At 34.6% G+C, this 22139-nt stretch overlaps 3 protein-coding genes across 4 annotated transcripts; 2 read left to right on the plus strand and 1 right to left on the minus strand.

Annotated features, from left to right (window-relative positions):
* Positions 1-2108: 2108 nt before the first annotated feature.
* Positions 2109-7828, plus strand: Csp (Cysteine string protein). The gene is made up of 2 exons (XM_053745720.1): positions 2109-2845; positions 7608-7828. Exons 1-2 carry the CDS (start codon positions 2254-2256, stop codon positions 7631-7633), a joined length of 618 nt encoding a protein of 205 aa, XP_053601695.1. The 5' UTR covers positions 2109-2253; the 3' UTR covers positions 7634-7828.
* LOC128670226 (uncharacterized) lies at positions 7563-22136 on the minus strand. Of its 2 annotated transcripts, XM_053745712.1 has the most exons (7): positions 21046-22136; positions 17738-17920; positions 16329-16541; positions 15897-16136; positions 13316-13519; positions 12493-12613; positions 7563-10538 (listed from the first exon to the last, which is right to left on the minus strand). In XM_053745712.1, the coding sequence occupies exons 1-7, from the start codon at positions 21814-21816 to the stop codon at positions 10429-10431; spliced, it is 1842 nt and encodes a 613-aa protein (XP_053601687.1). In that variant the 5' UTR covers positions 21817-22136; the 3' UTR covers positions 7563-10428. The 2 variants fall into 2 exon arrangements, with proteins under 2 accessions (XP_053601687.1, XP_064292049.1); XM_064435979.1 differs by lacking the exon at positions 13316-13519.
* Positions 14344-15878, plus strand: LOC128670228 (acetylcholine receptor subunit alpha-like). The gene has a single exon (XM_053745719.2). It carries the CDS (start codon positions 14486-14488, stop codon positions 15734-15736), a length of 1251 nt encoding a protein of 416 aa, XP_053601694.1. The 5' UTR covers positions 14344-14485; the 3' UTR covers positions 15737-15878.
* Positions 22137-22139: the final 3 nt, after the last annotated feature.

The following is a 22139-nucleotide window of genomic DNA, read 5'->3' on the forward strand; positions in this document are numbered from 1 at the left end:
TTACCCAAAGTAAGAACTACCTTTTCCCAACATATGCAAGAATCTATGTTAGCTTTAGTATATAATAAAATATTAAAACCCTAATAGTCAAAAGAGCCAAACATATTATAAAATCATTCTTGACATATGCTGAAACTGAATATTTCATACAAATAATCACATAAAAATAATACATTCATCTATACTATGGTTGGTCACATGATCGTTTGTCAATTAAAAGAAACTCTGGATCTCATAGTTGTCTAGTATAGTCTTAATTACAATATCTAGATTACATTGCATCTAGTCTTTGTTAATACAATGTTTAGTTTAATTTATTAAGCATTTAAAAATATTTTGTATTAACCAAATCACGAGTATGTTTAGTATTTTCTCAAACGTATATCTATCTGGTCGTATCTTCTAATAAAATGTATCATTGTATATTTCTCCACTACAACATCATTTTTAAAGCAATATTGTAATTAATATTGTATTTAAGTATAGCTTTTAGTGCTAAACGCGTCGCTGAGTAATGTATTTCTTCTGTTACTTCAAATTGTGTTTATTTCGATAAGATGAACATATAAAAATCGTAATGTAAATTGTAAAACGTTCGACGTTGCGATACAAGCATCGCTTCCTGCAGAGTCCACAGTCCAACTTATAAATTGTAAATCTAACTACTAAAATGATTCTGTCAATTATTGTACTTTTTTCTTTGGTGAATAAAGTTATTATTATTATTGTCGGCTTCGTGGATCCTGAATATGCCGCCTACAATAGATTATAATGGGCAAAGATCAGCGACGTGCCGCATACTTTGGACATCCCCACGACACAGAGGACTGTCCGAGAAGTTCCATCTGCACAGCAATGGGGCATATTACGCAAAGCTCAGCGCAGATGGCACTACTGGTACAACTAAGGTACACAAACATTGCCAATGGAGGCAAAAAGCGCCACTTTTCAATATTGTCGTAGATTTACGACCAAAAATACGCAATTGTGGTGCGAGTTTAGAGGAAAAAGGAAGGGTTTAGTGGATTATCCTGAAAATAATAACACTATTTTAGGTTATGTTCTGAATAGGTTTAGGTAACTATTTTAGGTTATGTTATAATATCAGTTTATGACCTTAGTTGACCAAATAGGTCAACTATGGTCATAAACTGATATTTACTTGATTTTGACTGAAGATCTTACCTGTATAAAGTCCATAATTTAATAAGTCTTCATGAGTGAAGTGTTCCGAGCTTCTTTTCGAACGTTTACTGGCTCGAAAATTTCAGAGCGTGAGGCGTATTCCATAGTTTTCGAAAATTTTTATCGTTGTATGTTTTCACAAAGAAATGCTTATATAATGAAATGATTAATAAAGTACTGTAAAATAAACGTTTTAATCGACATAGCAAAAGGCGGCAAAACTTTTGTATACCTAAGACACAATGCTGTACTCTGGCGAGATAAATGTGCAGCATTACCCCCTATTCGGCGCATCTTCCTTGCGAAGTTCGGCATATTTATTGATATTGATACGGTGCCACGTACACAGACAGACACATTTAGCGGTCAATAAATAGCGGTTGTAAGTATAATTCCCCTTTTGCATCGGGGGTTAAAATAGTGTGGTTGTCATGTCACAATGGCGATGGCGCTGAGGCGCTGCGTTTCACTTCGAATCGATTCGATGGTGAGAAGTGAAATGCAAAACTGCACTTCGCCCACAGTACACCAGTCAGTAAAGTTCTGTGAGATATACATTTTCTATATATCTTCCCGGTCCAATCCGGCTAATCTCATATAAAATGGCAGATTAGGTTAGGCCGCTCATTGAGGGAGGTGAAATGACAGGGATAGCAATATATGCACCTTCCATTAAAAAAATATTGAGATTCTGGCTCCAGTTTTACCATAGCTTCATGGTCTACATTACTAGTTGTTGCTATGAATAAATTTAAATAAACCTCAGAAATAAACATATTTATCGCAACAACTGTTGTCGTAGCAACAAAATGTTTATTTATTTGTAGGACTGTTCTAATTTTACGGATATAACATTATAGACGACTGTTGACGAAACGACGAAGATTTTCTCTGTGTGTTGGTTTGCTTTGTAGCTTTGTAGTCTGTGGTTCTTTCTTTCTACGCCTTGACTAGTTTGACAGGACAGGAGTGATTCTTTCTGGATTACCTATCTTCGTATTGAATTGCATTTTCCTTAATTATATTGTTGTTGGCGATTACATATTCAAATAATTGCACAACATAAACATGGATAAAAGAAAACTTTCCACTGCAGGAGATAGTTTGTACCAAATACTTCAAGTACCCAAAACTGCAACTGCTGAAGACGTGAAGAAAAGCTATCGAAAATTGGCATTAAAATACCACCCAGACAAAAATCCCAACAATCCGGAAGCATCAGATAAGTTTAAAGAAGTAAATCGTGCACATACAATACTCAGTGACGCGACCAAGAGAAATATTTATGATAATTACGGATCGCTCGGATTATACATAGCCGAACAGTTTGGTGAAGAAAACGTCAATGCCTATTTCGTAGTTACAAGTACATGGTGTAAAGCCGTATTTTTGATTTGTGGTATTCTCACCGGATGTTACTTCTGTTGTTGCTTGTGCTGCTGCTGTAACTGCTGCTGTGGGAAGTGCAAGCCTCGTCCGCCAGAAGAATCTGGAGACTACCACACGCTGGAGCGAGATGATTCTGACGGAGTGCAAGCGGTTACCGTGCAGCCGGGCGGTGAGGGTCAAAGGCCCAAAGGAGACCAGGCTCCGCCCATTGCCATGCCCGCACCTCCTGCCTCAGGCGCCGGCGCCTCGGAGAACACAGGCCTCAACACAGGTGGGGTCAATTATGGAATTTCTCAATAAGTAATGGTACTAAACTTGATGTCAAATATTTAATCTGATTCAATTCAAAACTTTGATATAATGCCTATTGTTTTGGTGATTTCAATTCTTCCATTTATTTGATTCAGCAGGGTTCATGAACTGGTTTGTGTAATAATATGCAGCTATAGTAAAATTTTATTCAAGATTGGCATATTATTTTTGTGTAGTCTACGATCAATTTATTTTATGAGTTCACTCTTGGCCTTGAATCACCAAGATATCATTGTATTAACTTATCTATAATCATATTAATACTTCTACAAATTCAATAGAGGATTATTAATAGCTTAGGATGAGATAATTGGAAAACAACATTTCAATAAATAAATAATCCCCGAATATACAAAAACTAAAATTCATGATTAAATTATAAATAGTTTTTAATAATAAAAACAGACTTTATTCTTTAGAACTATCTAATCTTGATTTGCTTATTTCATATTGACTTCACACTTATTAATTTAAATACATTGACTTATAGATCTAAATTTTATCGGAAAGATTTCATGTGAAATTTGTCCATAAGTGACAAATTTCACTTACATACTTTCACTTATATGACAATGTTATGTTTTATTAAATAGGTTTCATGTTGCAGAGAACACATTGATTTAGCCAGTCACCATTTTGCGATGGGGTATAATTGACTGACTGTTTCTCACAAACCCTAAAAAAATAATGTTCATAGACATTATTCTCTAGTGGTAATATGATAAGATAATGGCTGCGACATTCTTTTATATATATATTATTTCTGTTTAAATTTTTATAATCATAGGATAAACTATTTTGTTAACAAATTTCCAGTGAATTAAAAATTACCTATATTTTATTTCACAACTGGAAATAAAGAAAGGCAAATTAGTAATTTTGCCAGTTATTTTGTTTTTCATATAAATTATGTCAATAAAATAATACATGTGTATAGTCAACAGCCTATCAATCTACCCAAATTTATTGAAATTAACCACTGCCTGCAATTGGCCAACTTGCTGCCATGGCCAGGGTAGTTTGAAATGCAATTGAATGTACATTATGTATTTATAATGAATAATTTAATTAAGGGGATGCACATTCCATTCCATTGGTAAGCTTGTAAATAACAGGCAGTTTTACTAGAAAAATATTTTTTAATTAATCAAACCCACTAAAATGAGGTCTGTGCCCATTCAATATGAATCATACCTATCAGCAGGAGCTAATTATCACTATGGAAAGGTTGTTCTAATGTAATCATTGGTATAAATTAATACTGTAAAGCATGTTACTGCTATATGTTAACAAGTTGTTAATGGCACTTCCTCATGTAGATGTTGGATGTTTCTATTTTAGACAAGGTTAAAACTTGTGCCCTAAATCTTGCCACATTTAATCCATTTGTCCCAAACACCCATGAGGTACCTATTGTCATCATAGCCTAGGTAATATTATACAAGGTATACATTTTGTCCCATGGCCAGAAGTGCCAGGACTTGCCAGGCATGTGCAATAGTGACTAGGCTATTTATACTTGCAGTTTATATATTTTGGTTTAAGAAAGTTGTAGGTATGTAAAAAGTGACTTATATCATTTACCAGGATAAATTTGTCAATGAGTATATAATCTATATATATAGCAGTATAAAATGCCAATATTATTTTACACTCCTGAAGAATTATGCCCCCGCATGTCTAGGCCATGTGTGTATATAGACTTAATGACGTTTAATTTATATGAATAGTGAATTTAACAATGTCCACTTATTTAGATTTAATTCTGGTGAAGCAAGTTACTCCTCTCTTTAAGCATAAATGATTACTAGACTATGACCAAAATGGAACTTATGATAAGATAAGATTATGTATTGTGGTTCCCGGTATTTAGAGTGCAAGGTGTTCATTGTGAAAGTCATTACTGACGGATTTTTAAATTATAATGTCATAATTTCACTACCTAGACCTAGAACATGTTCTACGTACATCTCTCTATTTGATTTATGACGTTTCAAATTTGTAGATGTCGAGAAGTCATGTAGCCTGTCATTTCAGTTACATCTCCATCATTGGAAAGAGAACACTACTCAGGAGACGTGTCAGTCGTATTGGAGTGAGACAAAGATAACACTCGCGCTTTTCTAACGATATTAGCTAAATGTCACTTTTTTTATGGATAAGCAATATTTATCGCCGCATATTGTATTTAGGTTAATATAAAAGATCATTTTGTAAAGTTTAACTTTGTGTCTTTATTCCTAAAATATTCGTGTATGACTAACAAATCCGTCAATATTGTCAAATTGCTATACTATAAATACAATCTGTAGAAGATATTTTACAAAAACCGGGTTGCACTCTGGGAGTGCCGGCAGAAGTGAAAGAAAACTTGAATATTAACGTTGTGTATTTTTGACATCTTACGAATTTTCGATGTGATCAGGGTCACGTGTCCTGACGCGAGTTTAACATTTTTTACCCATCAAAAAAATTGCACAACGTCGCTAAAGAAGTTTTCACTTCAAAAAAATTACATTGTTCTCTGAAGACTACCTATATTGTTATGTTTATGTAAAACCGACACCGCACTATGTTTACAAAAAGGAACTAGTCTGAAAACTACTTTTCGAAATTGAATATGGAATCCCCGCGCGTACGCACTACGCTAAAACCCTGTCCGTACTGCGATAATTCGCCGCGCGGTTTTGAAGGCCCGTGCACACTGAATCCTGTGCAGAAATTTGCTGCACGGTTGTATGGAACATTAACTTTCTCTCATATTGGGAATAGCAAACACCCTGGCTAGCAGCATCAGCAGTTATATATACATAGTGTTACATTGTCTAAACGTCCTACAACATTTTTCGTGAACGCATTGCCAATACCTCCAGATTTTTTTTTAGAATTATAGAGATGATTGACAAAAATACCAATGAATGATAAGAGTTTCAAAAAAGACATCTTGTGAAAATATTTTTTTCGCCTAAACATCGATTTATGTAACCGCCGCCGCAACCTGTCATACATAGCATGCGCCATTATGTTAAGCTACAACCTAAAGCTTTTCAATTTAGTTAGCATTCTGTCGCTACAAGAAAGAGATGCACTTGCTTGAATAATAGAAGAGGAATTCTTTACTACCTTTCTATCTTTTGTATATATACGCATATACTTTTCTATTTGCGCGACAAATAAGAAGGTTAGTAGGCGCTTTTAGAGTGAATAGAATAAGACACAGGATAGACCAGCTCAACGTCGCGATGATCGTATTTTTTGAACTGCATACTAGCCTCAACGGTTTTTTTTAAATTAAAATAAACTGTTTTGATTTAAAAGATTTAGAGGATTTTTACACTTTTAGTTCAGAAACCCCATGTCGATGATGCGAATGACGAGGGTTCTTGGATAAAAAGTTCCAAAAATACCCTCAGCAAAAATTATCTAATGAGAATTTCTGGAATAAGTCTGATAATATGATGATGGTGCCTCATCGGATTTTTGACAAAAAGAACTTAGTAGTTAATTGTTATATGTATTTCGATCCAATTTTTATTAAGTAAATATTCACTTTGACGATAAAGTGCATGCTTATTGTTTAATGTATTTCATTGCACGTGCACTAAAACTCCAATGACATACTGTAACGATTCGATGATAATTCTCATTGTTATTTTTGTCACGATACGTTAGTTGAGAACGAAGTGTGGGTTTGCATTTCACTTCTCACTATCGAATCTATTCGAAGTGAGACACAGCGAATCAATGAAATTACGGTTGGTTAGCTGCGTCTCACTTCGAATCTACTCGATGGTGAGATGTTCATAGCAAAGTCGCACTACGCACACTGTGTAATTGGTGGTAATATTCTAAACTTAAAACTTGTTGAAATGTGAAGGAACTCATGTATTGAATGTGTTACAAAGGCATCCCGTTCCAGCAGTTAAAGATGGGTGGCTATGGGTCGTTTATGAATGATTTGAAGGGATTTGGTAAGCGCCTCCCACACTCGTTTTGATACCCTTGTACCGCGTGACAGTATTCATATTTTTCTGTTTATTTAGAACTTCGCTTTTTAAGATGATATAAACATTAGGTAATCATATAGATGTGATGTGAGTGAAATGTTATTATGTATTAATATGGACTGGATATTCAAAAAATAATAATAAACACACAGATACTTGCAATATTGTGCATGCTACTTATTTCAATATTATGACACTGTTAACTTTTTAATATCTAATGTTAGTTCGATTCAAATGTGTACTAGTAGTTGATAAAAATCATTTAAAATAACGTGTTAATTCAGCTTAGATGTTAGCAGTTCAGCTCACTTACACGAAATGCATACAATGTATACTCCTGAATGATAAATGTGTTGAATTATGTTAGAAATGATAAGTAATAAAGTAAGACACCCGGTCGATTGGAGATCAGGCAAAGTGACTGTGAGCTGAAACAGCTGTTACGTGTATTATTACTGTTACTAGTCAACAAGTATTTATAATGACATGTCAAGTTATGAGGATTGAAAATGTTAATAATGTAATTACACTCGATTACATAATTTAAATTTAATAAATATCTGCATAACTAAGTTTCTTACTCTATTTATTGAAATGTCCAAAGCCTAACATTAGTAGATATAAATTTATTTTTCCTCAATCCTAACGTCCGACGCTAATAGACATTCAAATAATATTTTGTTAGTCTTAATTATATTTTTTTCTTATTTTCAGGAAGCAGTATTCCAAAATACACATGAAGTATTCACAACCTATCCTAGTCTAACATAATTTTTAAGAAAAATATGGAACTGATTTTTTCTATTAAACCACCAACAAGCACTTTATGTAATTGCAAAACGTAAATTAAGTTTTATATTTATATATATTTTTTTACTTGTAATATACTAAATCAGGTTTATTTTGTGTTCAAAAATTAAATTTATTGGCAATAATATCTGTTATTATATTTTGTTGTTAAAGTCCGATTGTACATGAAATATCAACCAATGGAAATAAATTAGACAAGGCTATGCTCAGCAACGAAGAATTTCATGACGAACGAAACGACGAAATATGCTTCATCGTATTTTATTTTTAGAAGAATGTTTTATACTCAATATGTAAAAATAAAAAATAATTTTAAATTTCGCATATATAAATATAGAGTAGTATGTTCTATTAGTAGGTTCTATTTAACTAAACAAATTTAAATATAGTTTGTTTTTCTTAATGCATAATATAATATGATTCCATGGAAATTTAGAGGAAGGTTATTCAAATATGCCTGAAATATCTATGCGACACAGAAATCGCAAATTTATTTATATGTACAAGGTGGCCAATTTTGATGTATACAACTTTTCTTGCCGCCATTTTGTTTTGGCGGTAAATATGAGAGTTGTGCATGAAAATTACTTTGTGTAGATACGGCAAATTTGTTAGCGTTTTACGACGGAAATACTTGTTTTAATTATTAAAACGTTTTCTTGTAGTGCCTCTCCATTAATGGAGGTTGGCCGTCAGTTCCGCAAAATTCTCCTTGTCCATCACCAGGCGAAACAGGTGTTCCACTCTGTTGATTCCAGTCCACTCCCTTATGTTTCTCAGCCATGATTTCTTACGTTTACGAAACATTAAAAAGAATGTTTCTCGATCGATTATATTTGAGAAACGGTGACATTGATTTGCCCCCAAGATCGCCTCCTGACTTTTTTGTGGGACTATCTAAAGGGACGTGTCTATGGTAACAGGCCAAAGATGACATAACGCGATGAAAAGGGTTCCCATCTGCGGTGGTGTTAGTGGTGGACATTTGTCCGACATTATTTTCCATGTTTAACTGCCGGCCCTAAATACTATATTTAACAAGGAATACTTGATATATATTATATTTCATGTCATAAAATTACAAAACTAAAGTGTATACCTGTTATTTGGCCACCCTGTACGTACATTATTTGAAACCACCTTATATTAAATTCTATTTCAACTACAGAGAGGCAATAGATATAGACTACATAAATTATTTTCGCGCTTCGGTACAGAATAACACGTTCGATTAATTAAAAAAAAAATACGCAAAGTTATACTTATTTTCGCCCTTTTGAAATATCGGAATTCAAGGTTCAAATAAGTATTCTATGAAATAGATGATATTTGTGCATGCTTCATATTCAATGTATTTTCAAGGGGCTTTATATATTCTTGTAGAATATGCTTTTGTAATATTATTAGACACACCTTTTCTGTGGTAGCAAACTACCTAGTCTTTATTATTTTATCTTATGTGCTTTTTACTTTTAATAGGGTATAGGTACATACCATTTAGCATTCTGTGCCTATTAAAAATGGTCCATAAAAATAAATTCATAGGAAACATTCCGAAAATATACCTAACTATTCATTGTTAAGTAGGCTCAACTAGTTATGTGCCGACCTTAGGTGCCAACAGAAGTCTCTGTTGTCAGAAATTTCGGTCTTGTACTGACTGACTGATTGACTTGCCTATTCTGGCACACCGCTAGACTCAACTCAATATGACGTGTTTAAGATTTTGATTATCATTTTAAAAATAAGATTAATTTATTATAGGTAATCTTATGAACAAGTTAAAGGTTTTACGAATTCATAATTAACGACACCAGAAAAAATTCAACCTTTCCAATAAACTAAAAGAGGAAAAATAACATAAATATTACGCAAAGTTTAGCGCAGATGGCGCTACTGGTACAACTAAGGTACACAAATATTGCCAATGGAGGCAAAAAGTGCCTATTTTCAATATTGTTGCAGATTTACGACCAAAAATACCTTCTACGCAATCGCAATGAAAAAAGGAAGGATTTAATGGATTATTCTGAAAATAATAACATTATTTTAGGTTATGTTCTGCATTATTTGGTCTTCTGTGGTCATAAAAAAAGCTTTTGTGTACCTAACATACAGTGCTGTACTCTGGCGGGATAAATGTGCAGTAATACATTAATTAATAATATTAAAACGTCAAAATGACTATGCCAACAACAATTAGACATGCCAACAGCTATTAGAGTGATGCTGGTGTCCTTAACTATGAACGATGAGATTGGACTCATTTAATACTCATTACACGAGTTATTGTAGGATAATAATTATGATTATTAATTCAAATTGCTAGCCATAAAATAAAACACAGTAACACATCGCGGGTTTTATTCATTAAAATCCTTATTTACTAAAAAACTTGGTGTGGCATTTTTCAGTATAAATCTGTTTGAGTAGGTTTGTATAGAGTTTAATATACTAAGATATCTTCTTTATACTTCCCTCTCTCATTTTCGCGTGATCCCGAATCTAAGGCTACGACGTCCCGGGGCTCTGATCAGCATAAAAGCATCCTTTATTGAAGATTTAGCTATGATTTTAGGAATGTAAGTACCTACCTATAATAAAATTAGACTTATAACATAACTAATTATTTCCGTACCTGGGAATATTGATCAAACACGGACGTAAGGTTATGAAAACATTTTGAGTCTATACTGATAAATGGATAATCTAATGAAATTAAAATTCATAGTACAAAATTGCCATTCATTAAAGTCATATCATGCCATCGTACGAAAAACAAGTACGGCCTATCAACGACGATCTTCATGTCAGGTAAGTCGTCCCACTCGATACCTGAAATCAGAAAAGAGCAGCTTAGTTCGAATAGAACCAACACTTAGGGTCTTTTTCACCGCTAGCTGACAAAGTATCTCAATGATACCTATGCAACACTATCTTACATAGGTACAAATTACAAAATCACTTGATCAACAAGCATTGGATACTGTTAACTGACAAGTAACTTAAAGCAGATTTATGTTATTTGTCAGATTACAATATGATTTACCTAGTGTACCTAATTCCGTGTTTTTATGTTTCGCGTATTTATCTCTCAATTTTGTGGTAATGCCATCTTCGGTATCACTGAACATCCGTGTCATGGCACAAGCTGAGTTGTGATATTTTGTATCATACTTATTGTACCTTTTTTAAATATGCCTACCAACTTACCAATACTAACATGTTTATTCAGAAATTAGATCTTGACAGGCCCTTTGATCTTAAAAGATATAAAAAAGTATTTTTTGTGTGAATTGAAAGGACTTGTTTTGAGGATGGATCCTAAATAATATCTTTACTTTTTGTTTTACCACAGCTTATACCAGTAGTTTTATTTAGATTTAATAAATATTATCATAAAAACTTTTTTATACTTTTTAACCGATTGCCGAATTTAATAAACTAAGTTTTCGAATAAAATACAGGTGACTTAAGTAGTCATATATCTGTAGATTACTGGAAAAGCTTATAATAACAAATCTACAGAACTAACGGTGGGTACCTACTTGGAAGGGTTGGTTACAGATTGTTCGTATTTTATCGAGACACATTTTATCAAGACACAGTTCGAGACTTGTGTTATGGGATACTAACTCAACGATACTATATTTTATAACAAATACATATATAGATAAATATCCAAAACCCGGATCAATCAGAAAAAAAAAACATTTTCCATCATGACCCGACCGGGGATCGAACCCAGGACCTCTCGGTTCAGTGGCAAGAGCTTTACCACTGCGCCACCGAGGTCGTCAAAAATAAAGGTACCTATTATTTATTTATTTTATTATATTTATAACACACTAGCAGCTCATTAAGATTATATTTTTTTATTTTACTTAGTTGCTAGCTAACGGTATAAATATTCTATCTGGTCTTGATTTCTATCTGCTTAAAGTAATCGAAAATTAATTATTACCTCCTGGTAAAATACAGAACAAAGATAATAAATGTCCTAAACCGTTGTAGAATCAATCAAATGTAATCAGAACTTGATACTAAGTACAATCAATTACTTAACACAATACCACGTGATGTAGGCACGTGGATTAAAAATAGCTCAATGTAATGGCTTGTTGGACACGCATTTACTTTAGTTCCGCAAATGGTATTAATACTATTAATTACAAAGAAAATAAATACATACCTACATGGGAGTATTATTATAATGTGATACGTAGATTCTTCAAAATCTAATATTAGAAACTAATTGCTACCCGGGGCTTCGCTCCCATGGGAATTTCGGGATAAAAAGTATATCAGGTATCTAATGGACCAATTAACAAACAAAGTTACTTTCGCATTTATAATATTAGTTGGGACGTATATGTTACCGCTAAACCCCGAAGTGAACATAGGAAATGCTGGTAGCTATACCTACCTACTCGTAGTTCGCATCAATATGGGTTTGTAATTTAGAAGAAATTAACTTCGTGCTTAGCAACTGAACTTCCACCCCAAAAATTAAATTATAATTTTACAAAGGTACACTAAGTGCTACAAAAGTATCGAGACAAAGAGTATCAAGAGACAGAAAACTAGGAAAGAACGATTAAAATGTGGAAGAAAATCCAAAACAATATAAATTTACGAAGCACACTTACTTAAGTAGGTAATTTGATGGATCAATTTAATTTGAGAAAATACGCCATCATAAAAGTCACATAAATTAGAAAGTAGGTACAACAATAATCAGTCGAAGGTTTAATTTACTCTTTGGGTAGGTGGTGCAGTGTAAACTTACCATCATCCTTGAAAGCGGTCCGTCCCGCTTCTGCCCAGAACATCAGTCTCTGCAATCCATGCGACATTTTCAGATCTCTGTCCGTGGTGTTGTCGTTGTAAAGCAGGTCTGGCAATCCTAACTGAAACGTTTGCAATAATCGTGTAGCATGTATTCTTCTAAACAAAATTAATTCTGTTGATAACAAATGGATTTTAGGGTTAGAATTTCCAAAATTGTGTTATTATGTATTGCTCTGCATATCAATACATATGATAAAACAGTAGAAAACAAATTCCTGTACATTGAATAAATTTACATAAAAATAAAATTAGGCGATAGAGTCACAGCAACAGAGTAAGAGTTCGAAAAAAAAATTATGTCTGTCTGTTTGTACCGCTAATCTTCGGAACTACTGGACGGATTTGAATGAAACTTTTTTGTTATATAACCATTAAGCCGGGGCAACATATAGGGTATAAATTATTTTGAAAACCGGAACTCCAGATGGAGAACAATAAAATGATGGTACGGCTAAACTATAGGAAATATTGAAAGGACGCCTTCTGTTGAGATATAAAAATCGAAGATCTGGAACACCTGATGTAGACCCATGATGGTACAGCTAAACTATAGGGAATATAGAAATGACAACTCAAAAATTGTGCTGATGAGCATTTTCACATATCACCCAGCGTCTTGAACCCAAATGTTAGGTAAGTAGGTACTACAATTATTTGTCAGTATAGAAATCAAGGACCAAAAAAACTTTCATTTAATAAACGAATCAAGGCTAGCAAGACAAGAAAAATCAAAAGTTGTATGCATTAAATTTGGCCCTTACACCCTCAAGTTTATTAGGCAGCAGCAGCGACATTCGCAGTGTGTAGAGTGGTAGATCCGCCGCAACGCGCATCGTCTGCATTCGCCCTGTGATGACTGTCAGACCGACCTCTGCCACGTACGCGGCCAGTCTTCTCAGGGAAGATCCTTGTGGCACCAAAATGAGAAGACTAAGACCTGGCTTCCCATAGAAAACTTCAAGAGCCTGTAATCAATATTTTAAAAAGCCACTTGAGTTCACGTTAAATTACGTAGGGAACAAATGTCTAGGAAGGGCAAACTCAAGTGGCTTTTTATATATAGTCCTATATACAATACAATGCAGGCGACTTTCCTCAAATTTATATACAGTTTATCTGCATACAGCACAGCATTGTCATATCTACGTGAAACACATATCTTTAATTCTTCGATCGCACTCGCCACGTTTCTACCATACAAAAGCACAAATATTATGTTATACTTTTTTTGATTCCGAAATTTTAAAAAAATCTACAGATCTGAGCGATATTACCTTGTTGCCAATATTAATCTAGCCGCCATCTTGTTTGGCCTGGCCACATTTATGGGCGTGAGGCATTATTGTCAAGAATACGTCAGTAACATCAAGTTTTCAAGTTCAAGTATTTTTCGCGCCATTTTTGTTTATTTTCATAGTGTCCCCAAGATAGTTCGTAATTTCCTCTACACGAAAAAATATGATGACATTTTAAATGCTTTATTTGAAGAACCTAATACCTACCTAACATGTTTAAGATTTTAATACAATTAGGGATCGTAATACATTATTTTATTGAGTACACAGAGGTAAAACGATAATTACAGTAAATATAAAATAACTTCGAATAATTATTAACCATAACATAGACCTCTAGACCTATGTTAGAAATTTCTGTCGGAATTACCAATGCCGTCCATAACCATTAGAGAACGTCACAATTTTTTTTCCAATAATTTCGTTCATCGCCGATCGTAACTGAACCGTATCCCTATTGAAAACTGGATTGTGGTTTAAATTAGGCAATTTTTGGTCTGTATCAAATACAGATGACATGGCACACACAACATTTGCTATCTTTGGGGGCGGTATTATGAGTATCGAGTAACACCACTGTTAACGCAATAATACGTGTTTACTCTAAACGCTTTAACGTTCAGTTGATAAATAACGATGGTGCGTGTAACAAGGAGTGCTGTCTGCTGGATTTTCCTGCTCCCCTTCATCAGAGCAGACATGTACCGCGACCAGACCCTACACCAGGAGGCCCAGTTGCACAAAGATATATTGGCTGACTACAACACTGATTACCGACCTGTGAAAAATCACACACAAGCAGTCACTGTAAAAGTTCGTTTTGCCGTCAAATACCTAAGTTTTGACTATCTAGAAGAGACTTTTACTGTTCACAGTTGGGTAGCAATGAACTGGATAGACGAATTTTTGACATGGAATCCGATCGACTATGGAGGTGTTAAAGAAATCCAGGTAGAAAGTCACGAAATATGGATACCACGTATGGCGTTATTCAATGCAGACGTGACCATGTACCAGTCAGATCAATTCTTTACCACTTGTTCCTTGGGGTTTGCAGGTAACGTGACTTGTGTACCGCATATTGCACATTCTGGTATTTGTAGCACATCGTTAAGACGATGGCCCTATGATCAACAAAATTGCACATTGTACTTTGGCTCATGGATGCATAAAGGTGAACAAGTAAATTACACTTTTTATCCTAAAGCTCCCGTCGTCTTAAATGATTTTACAAACGGACCGGCCTGGAAACTGCTGCATGTAGCAAACGAACGATTACCGGGGAAATATTCCTGCTGCCCTAATGAGACATACCCAATGTTAAAATATACGTTTGTACTCAAGAGAGAAGCGGCTGGGCCAGCAGCAATTGTAGTTGTTCCATCTATAGTCATTGTGCTGCTGACTATGACTTCGCTCTTATTGGGCGTGAAGGACAATGTTAGATTATTACTACTTTGTTTTAGTCTTTTTGGCCACTTTGTATTTCTAACCGAAATCGGATACGATATACCAAAACATGGGTCAGAAACACCAATAATTTTACTCTTCGTGAGAGACTCAATGTTGCTGACATTGATTGCAATCTTGCTAACCTTGATGTTAATGGCACTAATGAAGCGCAATGATCCGACTCCACGTTGGGTGACTTACGTGGCTAATCTTGTCGGTACAGGACCAGCTAAATATATGGTATTCACCGAATTTGATCCAAGTGATTCTTTGAAAACCAAATTGGCGGAAGACGAAGGCAATGCAAGCGACGAACCACAACGTGCTGTCAACGACTGGGTATCATTTTGTAGTATTATCAACAGTGCAGTGTTTATCATTTGGCTTTTAGCTTACTTGATATTGATCATAACTTATATTCCCGCGGATAACTAATTTTATTTTGTTGTTGATAGAAAATTAAATATTCTCAAAGTACCTATCTACCATAGTCACAATACTGTCATATCTAGACGTAAGCTGTGTACTTATGTTGATTTGATATTTAAAACATTTCATAAACTTCATTTTAACATCATCGGTGTTATTTACTTACTTCGGCCTCACATTCAGTAAGATTGGCGTACCGCATCATGTCATTAATGCGTATCATGCGGATAGTCCTATCACGGTCTTCATAGAAATCCCTAAAGGGCCTAGAACCGTTGAGGACCGTCGGAGCCGTACGCCAGCGACTACGAAGGTAAATTGTAGTAAAGAAGATAGCGGTGATGGTCCCTGATACGTCATCTGGCTCAAATGTATTGTGGATAGCGCCTTTGGAGTCCTCTTCCACCTAAAAATACCAAAATGTTAGATACAGGATTTAAAACTAAAGTAATACAGATGAGTAATATTTGTCTATCGAAATTTTCACTATTTGCATGAGTGCATTGTTAAATATTTTTATTTATATAAATCGGATCGTTTATAAATAAATCTATGGCTAATTTTAGGTATGCTGCCAAAAAATATAGGCATATTTTACCATTCGATTGAGAGACACAGTAAGCATTTCGGGCGACTCAGTTCCATTAAACTGATCCACGTGAAGTCGTAAAGCAGCTGCCGGGCCATTTTTGAATTCTTCGCTTACGTGATACTCAGGCCCCAAGATCAAGCGTGAAGACCAGCGGAATATAAGGCCGTATGTGGAATTGGGTAACATCGACACTACATCATCTATGAGTTGTATTCTTTCCTGTAATAGTGATAAAAGAAAGTGAACGATGTTAAATATAAATATTGCGACAATATCGTGTAGCGTACCTAGTAAAGTTTTAATAATTACGATTACTTTAATTTGTGAAGTAATCGATAAGTACTAATTAGGTAAAACTTTATTCTATGGTTTTAAGCATGGTACAGAAAATCGCTCCTCACCTGTCTACCACAAGCGTAAAAATAGGAAACTCTATGCAGCAGTAATTTTCGGAGCGGAATGATCGAGGTTCAACTGCGATCCAAAACGCGATTCAAGTGATGGGGCGCTTGAAATTCTAGTTCTAGTATAAGTACTTGTATTATTTTTGAACATTAAATAAGAATCACAATGTAATAACAATAAAATCGATATACTTACGACAAGTAACGTAACCTTTTATGCCTTCATTTTTCATTTCATTAAATTTTATTTTAATATTAAATTTTTTTAACATACCTATAAATAAATGAAAATGTAACATTTTTAAGAGTTCTGTAGTTCTACAGACAATGAAGAACCCTTATATTTCGTCCACCCGTCCATTCACAGTCTAGTCAAAAACGATTAGTAGGTACTTACTAGAAGCGTGGGAAGAGCGTTTTTGAATTTAGTGAAGTGTTCATAAATTATTAAGCTTTAAAGTACCCATTTTCTTTGGAGTCAAGTGTCCTCTACCAACGAAATGGTTATTGTTAGAAATTCAAACGTTACGGCATTAGCGTTGTCATATACATATAATAACGGCATTATAACGAAATTAAAAGGAAAACTATCACACCTAAGTCAGCTTTATAAGTTTACGAGTAATAGTCGACCGTATCGACTGTATTTTACAATAAAACTTCGAACAACTCCATGCCCAACATGCACTTGGCCGGTTATTATTATTTCTTCTGACATTAATCAATTTGATACGTAGGTAGGTAAGTCAAGTGTATTGGGTACTTACTTAGGTACCTACCTATACTTTCGATAATCTTTTATCTTGACTGTGCTTGTGTGTAACAGTTGTAACTTGCAAGGAATAAGTCCGAGCCTTGAAATTATAGCTAAGTAAGTAAAATCAAATAAGTACTTCATAATGGCTGCTAGTAAGTATATGTAACAGATCTTCTACTTTACAGGCCATTCATTATCTATATATATGGATGCAAGGTTATTGATTGAATTAAAAACCATGACAGGATGCTCACTGTGTTTGATAGGTTCTTTGGTAATCCAATGCAAGTGTCAATTTTCGCCTTCACATCGGGAGCCCTTTCAACTGAGATGGCGAGCAGGAGGAGTTGCAGGAACAGCCCGGACTGGACGAAACTGATCGCATTTTCAGCTCGGCTCTCGCCAGCAGTCGCGTTGGTGAGCTTTGTGAATGTCACCTGTAATGTTTTTTATTCCAGGAAAAATGAGATTTAAGGCCCGTGCAGACCGAATCCGTATGCATCACGTACGCAGCACTATTGAATCGAATTTTAACGCATCCATAGGTATAATCGTGATGCGTACGTGTCGCTTACGCATTAGGCGTGCACCGGCCTTTTATTAATAAAATCAATACATATAATAAAATTGAAGAAAGGCCAAATTTGTACTTTGGATATTTTTTTAAATTCTTCATGGAATATACTTAGTTACTGATATAGATGACGAAAATATAGTTTTGGAAATTTTTGTCTGTCTGTCAGTCTGAACGCGCATCACTAAAAATCTACTGGACCGATTTGCTTGAAATTTGGTATGTAGGCCTTATATACCGGGTTAACATCTTAGATACATTACATCCCGGTAAATGGTCAGGTTCCCGTAGGATAATTGAAAAATTAATTATGAATCAAAAATGCCTCAGAATCTTAGACATTTCATCCCGGAAAATGAGGAGGGTCCTGTAGGAAAATTAGATACATTTTATCCCGGTAAATGGTCAGGTTCCCATAGGATAATTGAAAAACTAATTATGAATCAAAAATTCCTCGGAATCCCGGGTTAACATCTTATAGACATTTCATCTCGGAAAATGAGGAGGGTCCCGTAGGAAAATTAAAATAACAATCCACGGAGCCGATTTACTTTAAAATTTTGTAGAAAGGTGTAAACAGAATATAAACAATTTTTTTTATCGATGAATCTCATATAATTGGAAGTTGTCAATTTACAATTTCATTTTCTTATATTTTAGTTTTGAACATAAAGATGATTGATGGCGCCACCAAGATTTTATTGATGTGATTTCATGATTTTAAAACGCGCTATGGTTATACGCAGACAAAAATTGTACTTCTGAAATAAATCACTAGATGGCGCCACTAAAACTTTAAATCTCTAAATCACGCTATGGTGTCTCTCTCACAAATCCATACTAATATTATAAAGAGGTAAAGGTAAGGTAGCGTTTGTGAGTTTGTATGTTTGAGGCGGGTAATCTCCGAAGCTACGAAACAAAATACAAAATATATTTATTGCCCATAAAAACAATCTTAGTACAAAATAATACAATTGTGATATGGTCTAATGGGGGACCAATCTCTTCCAGCCAGCCTGTGGGTAGTGAGAGAGGATAACAGAAGAGGATGGGCGCAGTATGTATCACTATATTAGTATAAAAACTCTTCCGTTACTGAATGAATGACTGACTGACTGACAGACAACGTACACCCGAAACTGCTGGGTGGGAAGCTGAAATTTGGCATGCAGGTGAGTGTAGGTGAGCACTAAGAGAGGATTTTTGGAAATTTTACTCCGAAGGGGGTGAAAAACTGTAAATATGAAAGTTCTACACCGTTGATGTTAGTGACTTGAAAATTTGCATTTTGGTTGTTTACAACAAAGTAATGAATACGTGTTTCAGATTTTTCTGAAAATTATCCCTCAACCTCTTCAAAAGGGGGGTGAAAGATTTTATGGGACTTAATACAATTATTCAAAAGCTCAAAATTAGCACACTCACTTTTTATAGTAAATAATAGTATTAGTAAATACAAAAAAGTTTTTAAGTTTATGGTTAATAAAAGACCGGGACGTAAAACGTCATGGAACATTTTCCATGAAGTTTTACGTCCCGGTCTTTTATTAACCATAAATTTAAATTAAACTTGTCTCATTAGACGGCACGCGCCGGAGCGGGAAATGGGAAGGAGACACGTAGTGGGAAACGGGATATCTACTTTACACTACATAGCAGGAAACGGGATTGGACAAGTTTGCGCGACGAGACATGCAGCGGGAAAGAGAAAATGGAACTAAAGATGAGAATAAATGCGAATTTGAATTTCATATATGTTTACCAGTCTTACAGAGTACACGATAAAAAAAATACTAAGATTTTGTTATTCACGCGGGCGAAGCCGCGGGCAAAAGCTAGTAAAAAAATAAAATGCGTTTATTTGACAAAAAATGTACACAGTAAATATAAACATCGACTCCCAAACTAGGGAAACCCTGTATCTTGGGAACCTGGAGCACCGTTACTGTAAAGGTTTATTGTGGCACAGTGATCATACTACAGTATAACTTTTTGTGTTTGATACGCAAGTCTACATTAGATGCTATACACACTATTTATTGAAACAATATGTAATAAAAATTATTTACATGGTAGGGGGAATGGAAGATGTGAGAAGAGAGACACTTTGGCACTAATACTTATACAGTAGTTATAGTTATACCCACTAGCTTTTGTCCGCGGCTTCGCCCCATGAATTTCATATTAGCAAAATCTCAGTCATTCTTTTATCGCGTATTCTGCAAGAGTGGTAAACATATGTGATTCAAATTCATATTTTTTCTCATCTTTAGTTCAATTTCCTGTTCCCCCCTGTTTGTCCCGCAGCTTATCCAATCCCACTTCCTTCCATGTAGGGATATCCCATACCGTTTCCTACATATTGTCATATGAGATGCAATTTTCATGCATTATTATATTTTCTTCTTTTTCATCTTACCTAACATTTCAAGTTAATATTTTCACTTAAAAATTATGAAGAGTATGTTTACCAATTTTCAGGTTTTTATCTAGAAAATTGTGTTAAGTCCCATACAATCTTTCACCCGCCTTTTGAAGGGGTTGAGGGTTAAATTTCAGAAAAATCTGAAACACGTATTCATTAATTTATTGTAAACAACTAAAATCCAAATTTTCAAGTCACTGACTTCAACGGTGTAGAACTTTCATATGAGAGCTTTTCACTACTTTCACCCCCTTCGGGATAGAATTTCCAAAAATCCTCTCTTAATGCTCACGACCTACACTCCCCAGGAAACCTAGGTACCTGCATGCCAAATTTCAGCTTCCTACCCCCATAGTTTCGGCTGTACGTTGTCTATCAGTATGTCAATCACTCAGTATATATATATATATTGATTGATATAGACCTAGATCGGCATAGGGGGATGCTGACTGGCAGAAATACTCATGCAGAGCCGAATAGTGGAATGTAGAAACTTTAGATTTTGCATTTAAAAGCAAAAAAAACACGGATAATTAAGCAAGGACAAATGTAAAACTTACCGTGTAAAATTTTCTCTCAAGTTGATCTAAACCGCGCTTAAATTCCTTGAATAATAATTTCTTTCGATTAATTTTATTTATGTCTTCTTTTAACGTGTGTGCTGGTACAGGATTTTTTGTTACATTATCTGTACCGGTAAAACCAATTGTACGTTGAGCTCGTGTTGACGATTCACTAGACTCAAACAAAACTTGCTTTCTGTTCATTTTATGGATAATACGTTTGTTCTTCTTATTCACAACAATTTGTTTTAATTTTTGTTGTAGTTTTGGGGCCATATCATATACTGGAGTTGTTGCAAGATATAGATGATTCTCAATTCCATCATTAATCGGATAGTCGAATATTTCACTCCTCTGAGTATATGAGTTTATAGAACTACTGTTATTCGTTGTATTTTCAGATTTTGTTTGTTTTAAATAGTACGGTCTTAAAGTGACTCCAAATGTACCTTCACTTACATGGCTATTTAAGGATTTGTTATATTCACTATTTTGATTATAATAATCGTTACGGGCCTTGAAGCCATTGGTTTCCGTGTAACTACACCGGTGAAGCAGTAGACATTTGTGAACCTGTAAGCGAGTGGGCTCTAACGTCACAGTGTGCGGATGTTGTAACCTCACTGCTTGGCGCGGAATCGATCGCGCCAAAATCCGAAGAGATTCCACATATCCAAACTCTCTTATCCACACAGTTGTCAAGAAATATAAAATGTACCGGGTTCCGCATAAACCAATATTTTTTGATTCATAATTGAAGAACATCATTAATCACATTTTATTTATAATGCACTTATTTGTATACTTATAAATAAATATAATACAGGCACAAATATTAGCAATTAATGTAATTTAATAACACTTTTCAGTAGAATACTAATTTCATATTAAATACATTGTATGAGCCATTGTAAACATGATATCAGTACCGCACTCAATCAAACTTCTTATCAAACTAGATGCAGTGGCTGGCACACTGTCACTAAACTGCACAGCAGCCCGTGTATCCGTAGAAAATGGGTAAGTAATAATTTTATACCACAAGCGTAAAAATTGAAATTTTTATCAACAAAATTTATACATAGTTTAAT

Source organism: Plodia interpunctella, chromosome 5 (assembly GCF_027563975.2).
Source record: "Plodia interpunctella isolate USDA-ARS_2022_Savannah chromosome 5, ilPloInte3.2, whole genome shotgun sequence".
In the NCBI taxonomy this organism is placed as follows: Eukaryota; Metazoa; Arthropoda; class Insecta; order Lepidoptera; family Pyralidae; genus Plodia; species Plodia interpunctella.

Bases quoted from the DNA above. Each gene is read 5' to 3' on its own strand.
- Csp (XM_053745720.1), top strand. From the start codon at position 2,254: ATGGATAAAAGAAAACTTTCCACTGCAGGAGATAGTTTGTACCAAATA. The intron at 2,846-7,607 runs GTGGGGTCAATT...TCTTATTTTCAG, and splicing joins GAACACAGGCCTCAACACAG to GAAGCAGTATTCCAAAATAC.
- LOC128670228 (XM_053745719.2), top strand. From the start codon at position 14,486: ATGGTGCGTGTAACAAGGAGTGCTGTCTGCTGGATTTTCCTGCTCCCC.
- LOC128670226 (XM_053745712.1), bottom strand. From the start codon at position 21,816: ATGATGTTCTTCAATTATGAATCAAAAAATATTGGTTTATGCGGAACC. The intron at 16,542-17,737 runs GTGAGCATCCTG...TCACTATTACAG, and splicing joins CAAAGAACCTATCAAACACA to GAAAGAATACAACTCATAGA. The intron at 16,137-16,328 runs GTAAAATATGCC...TGGTATTTTTAG, and splicing joins CTGTGTCTCTCAATCGAATG to GTGGAAGAGGACTCCAAAGG.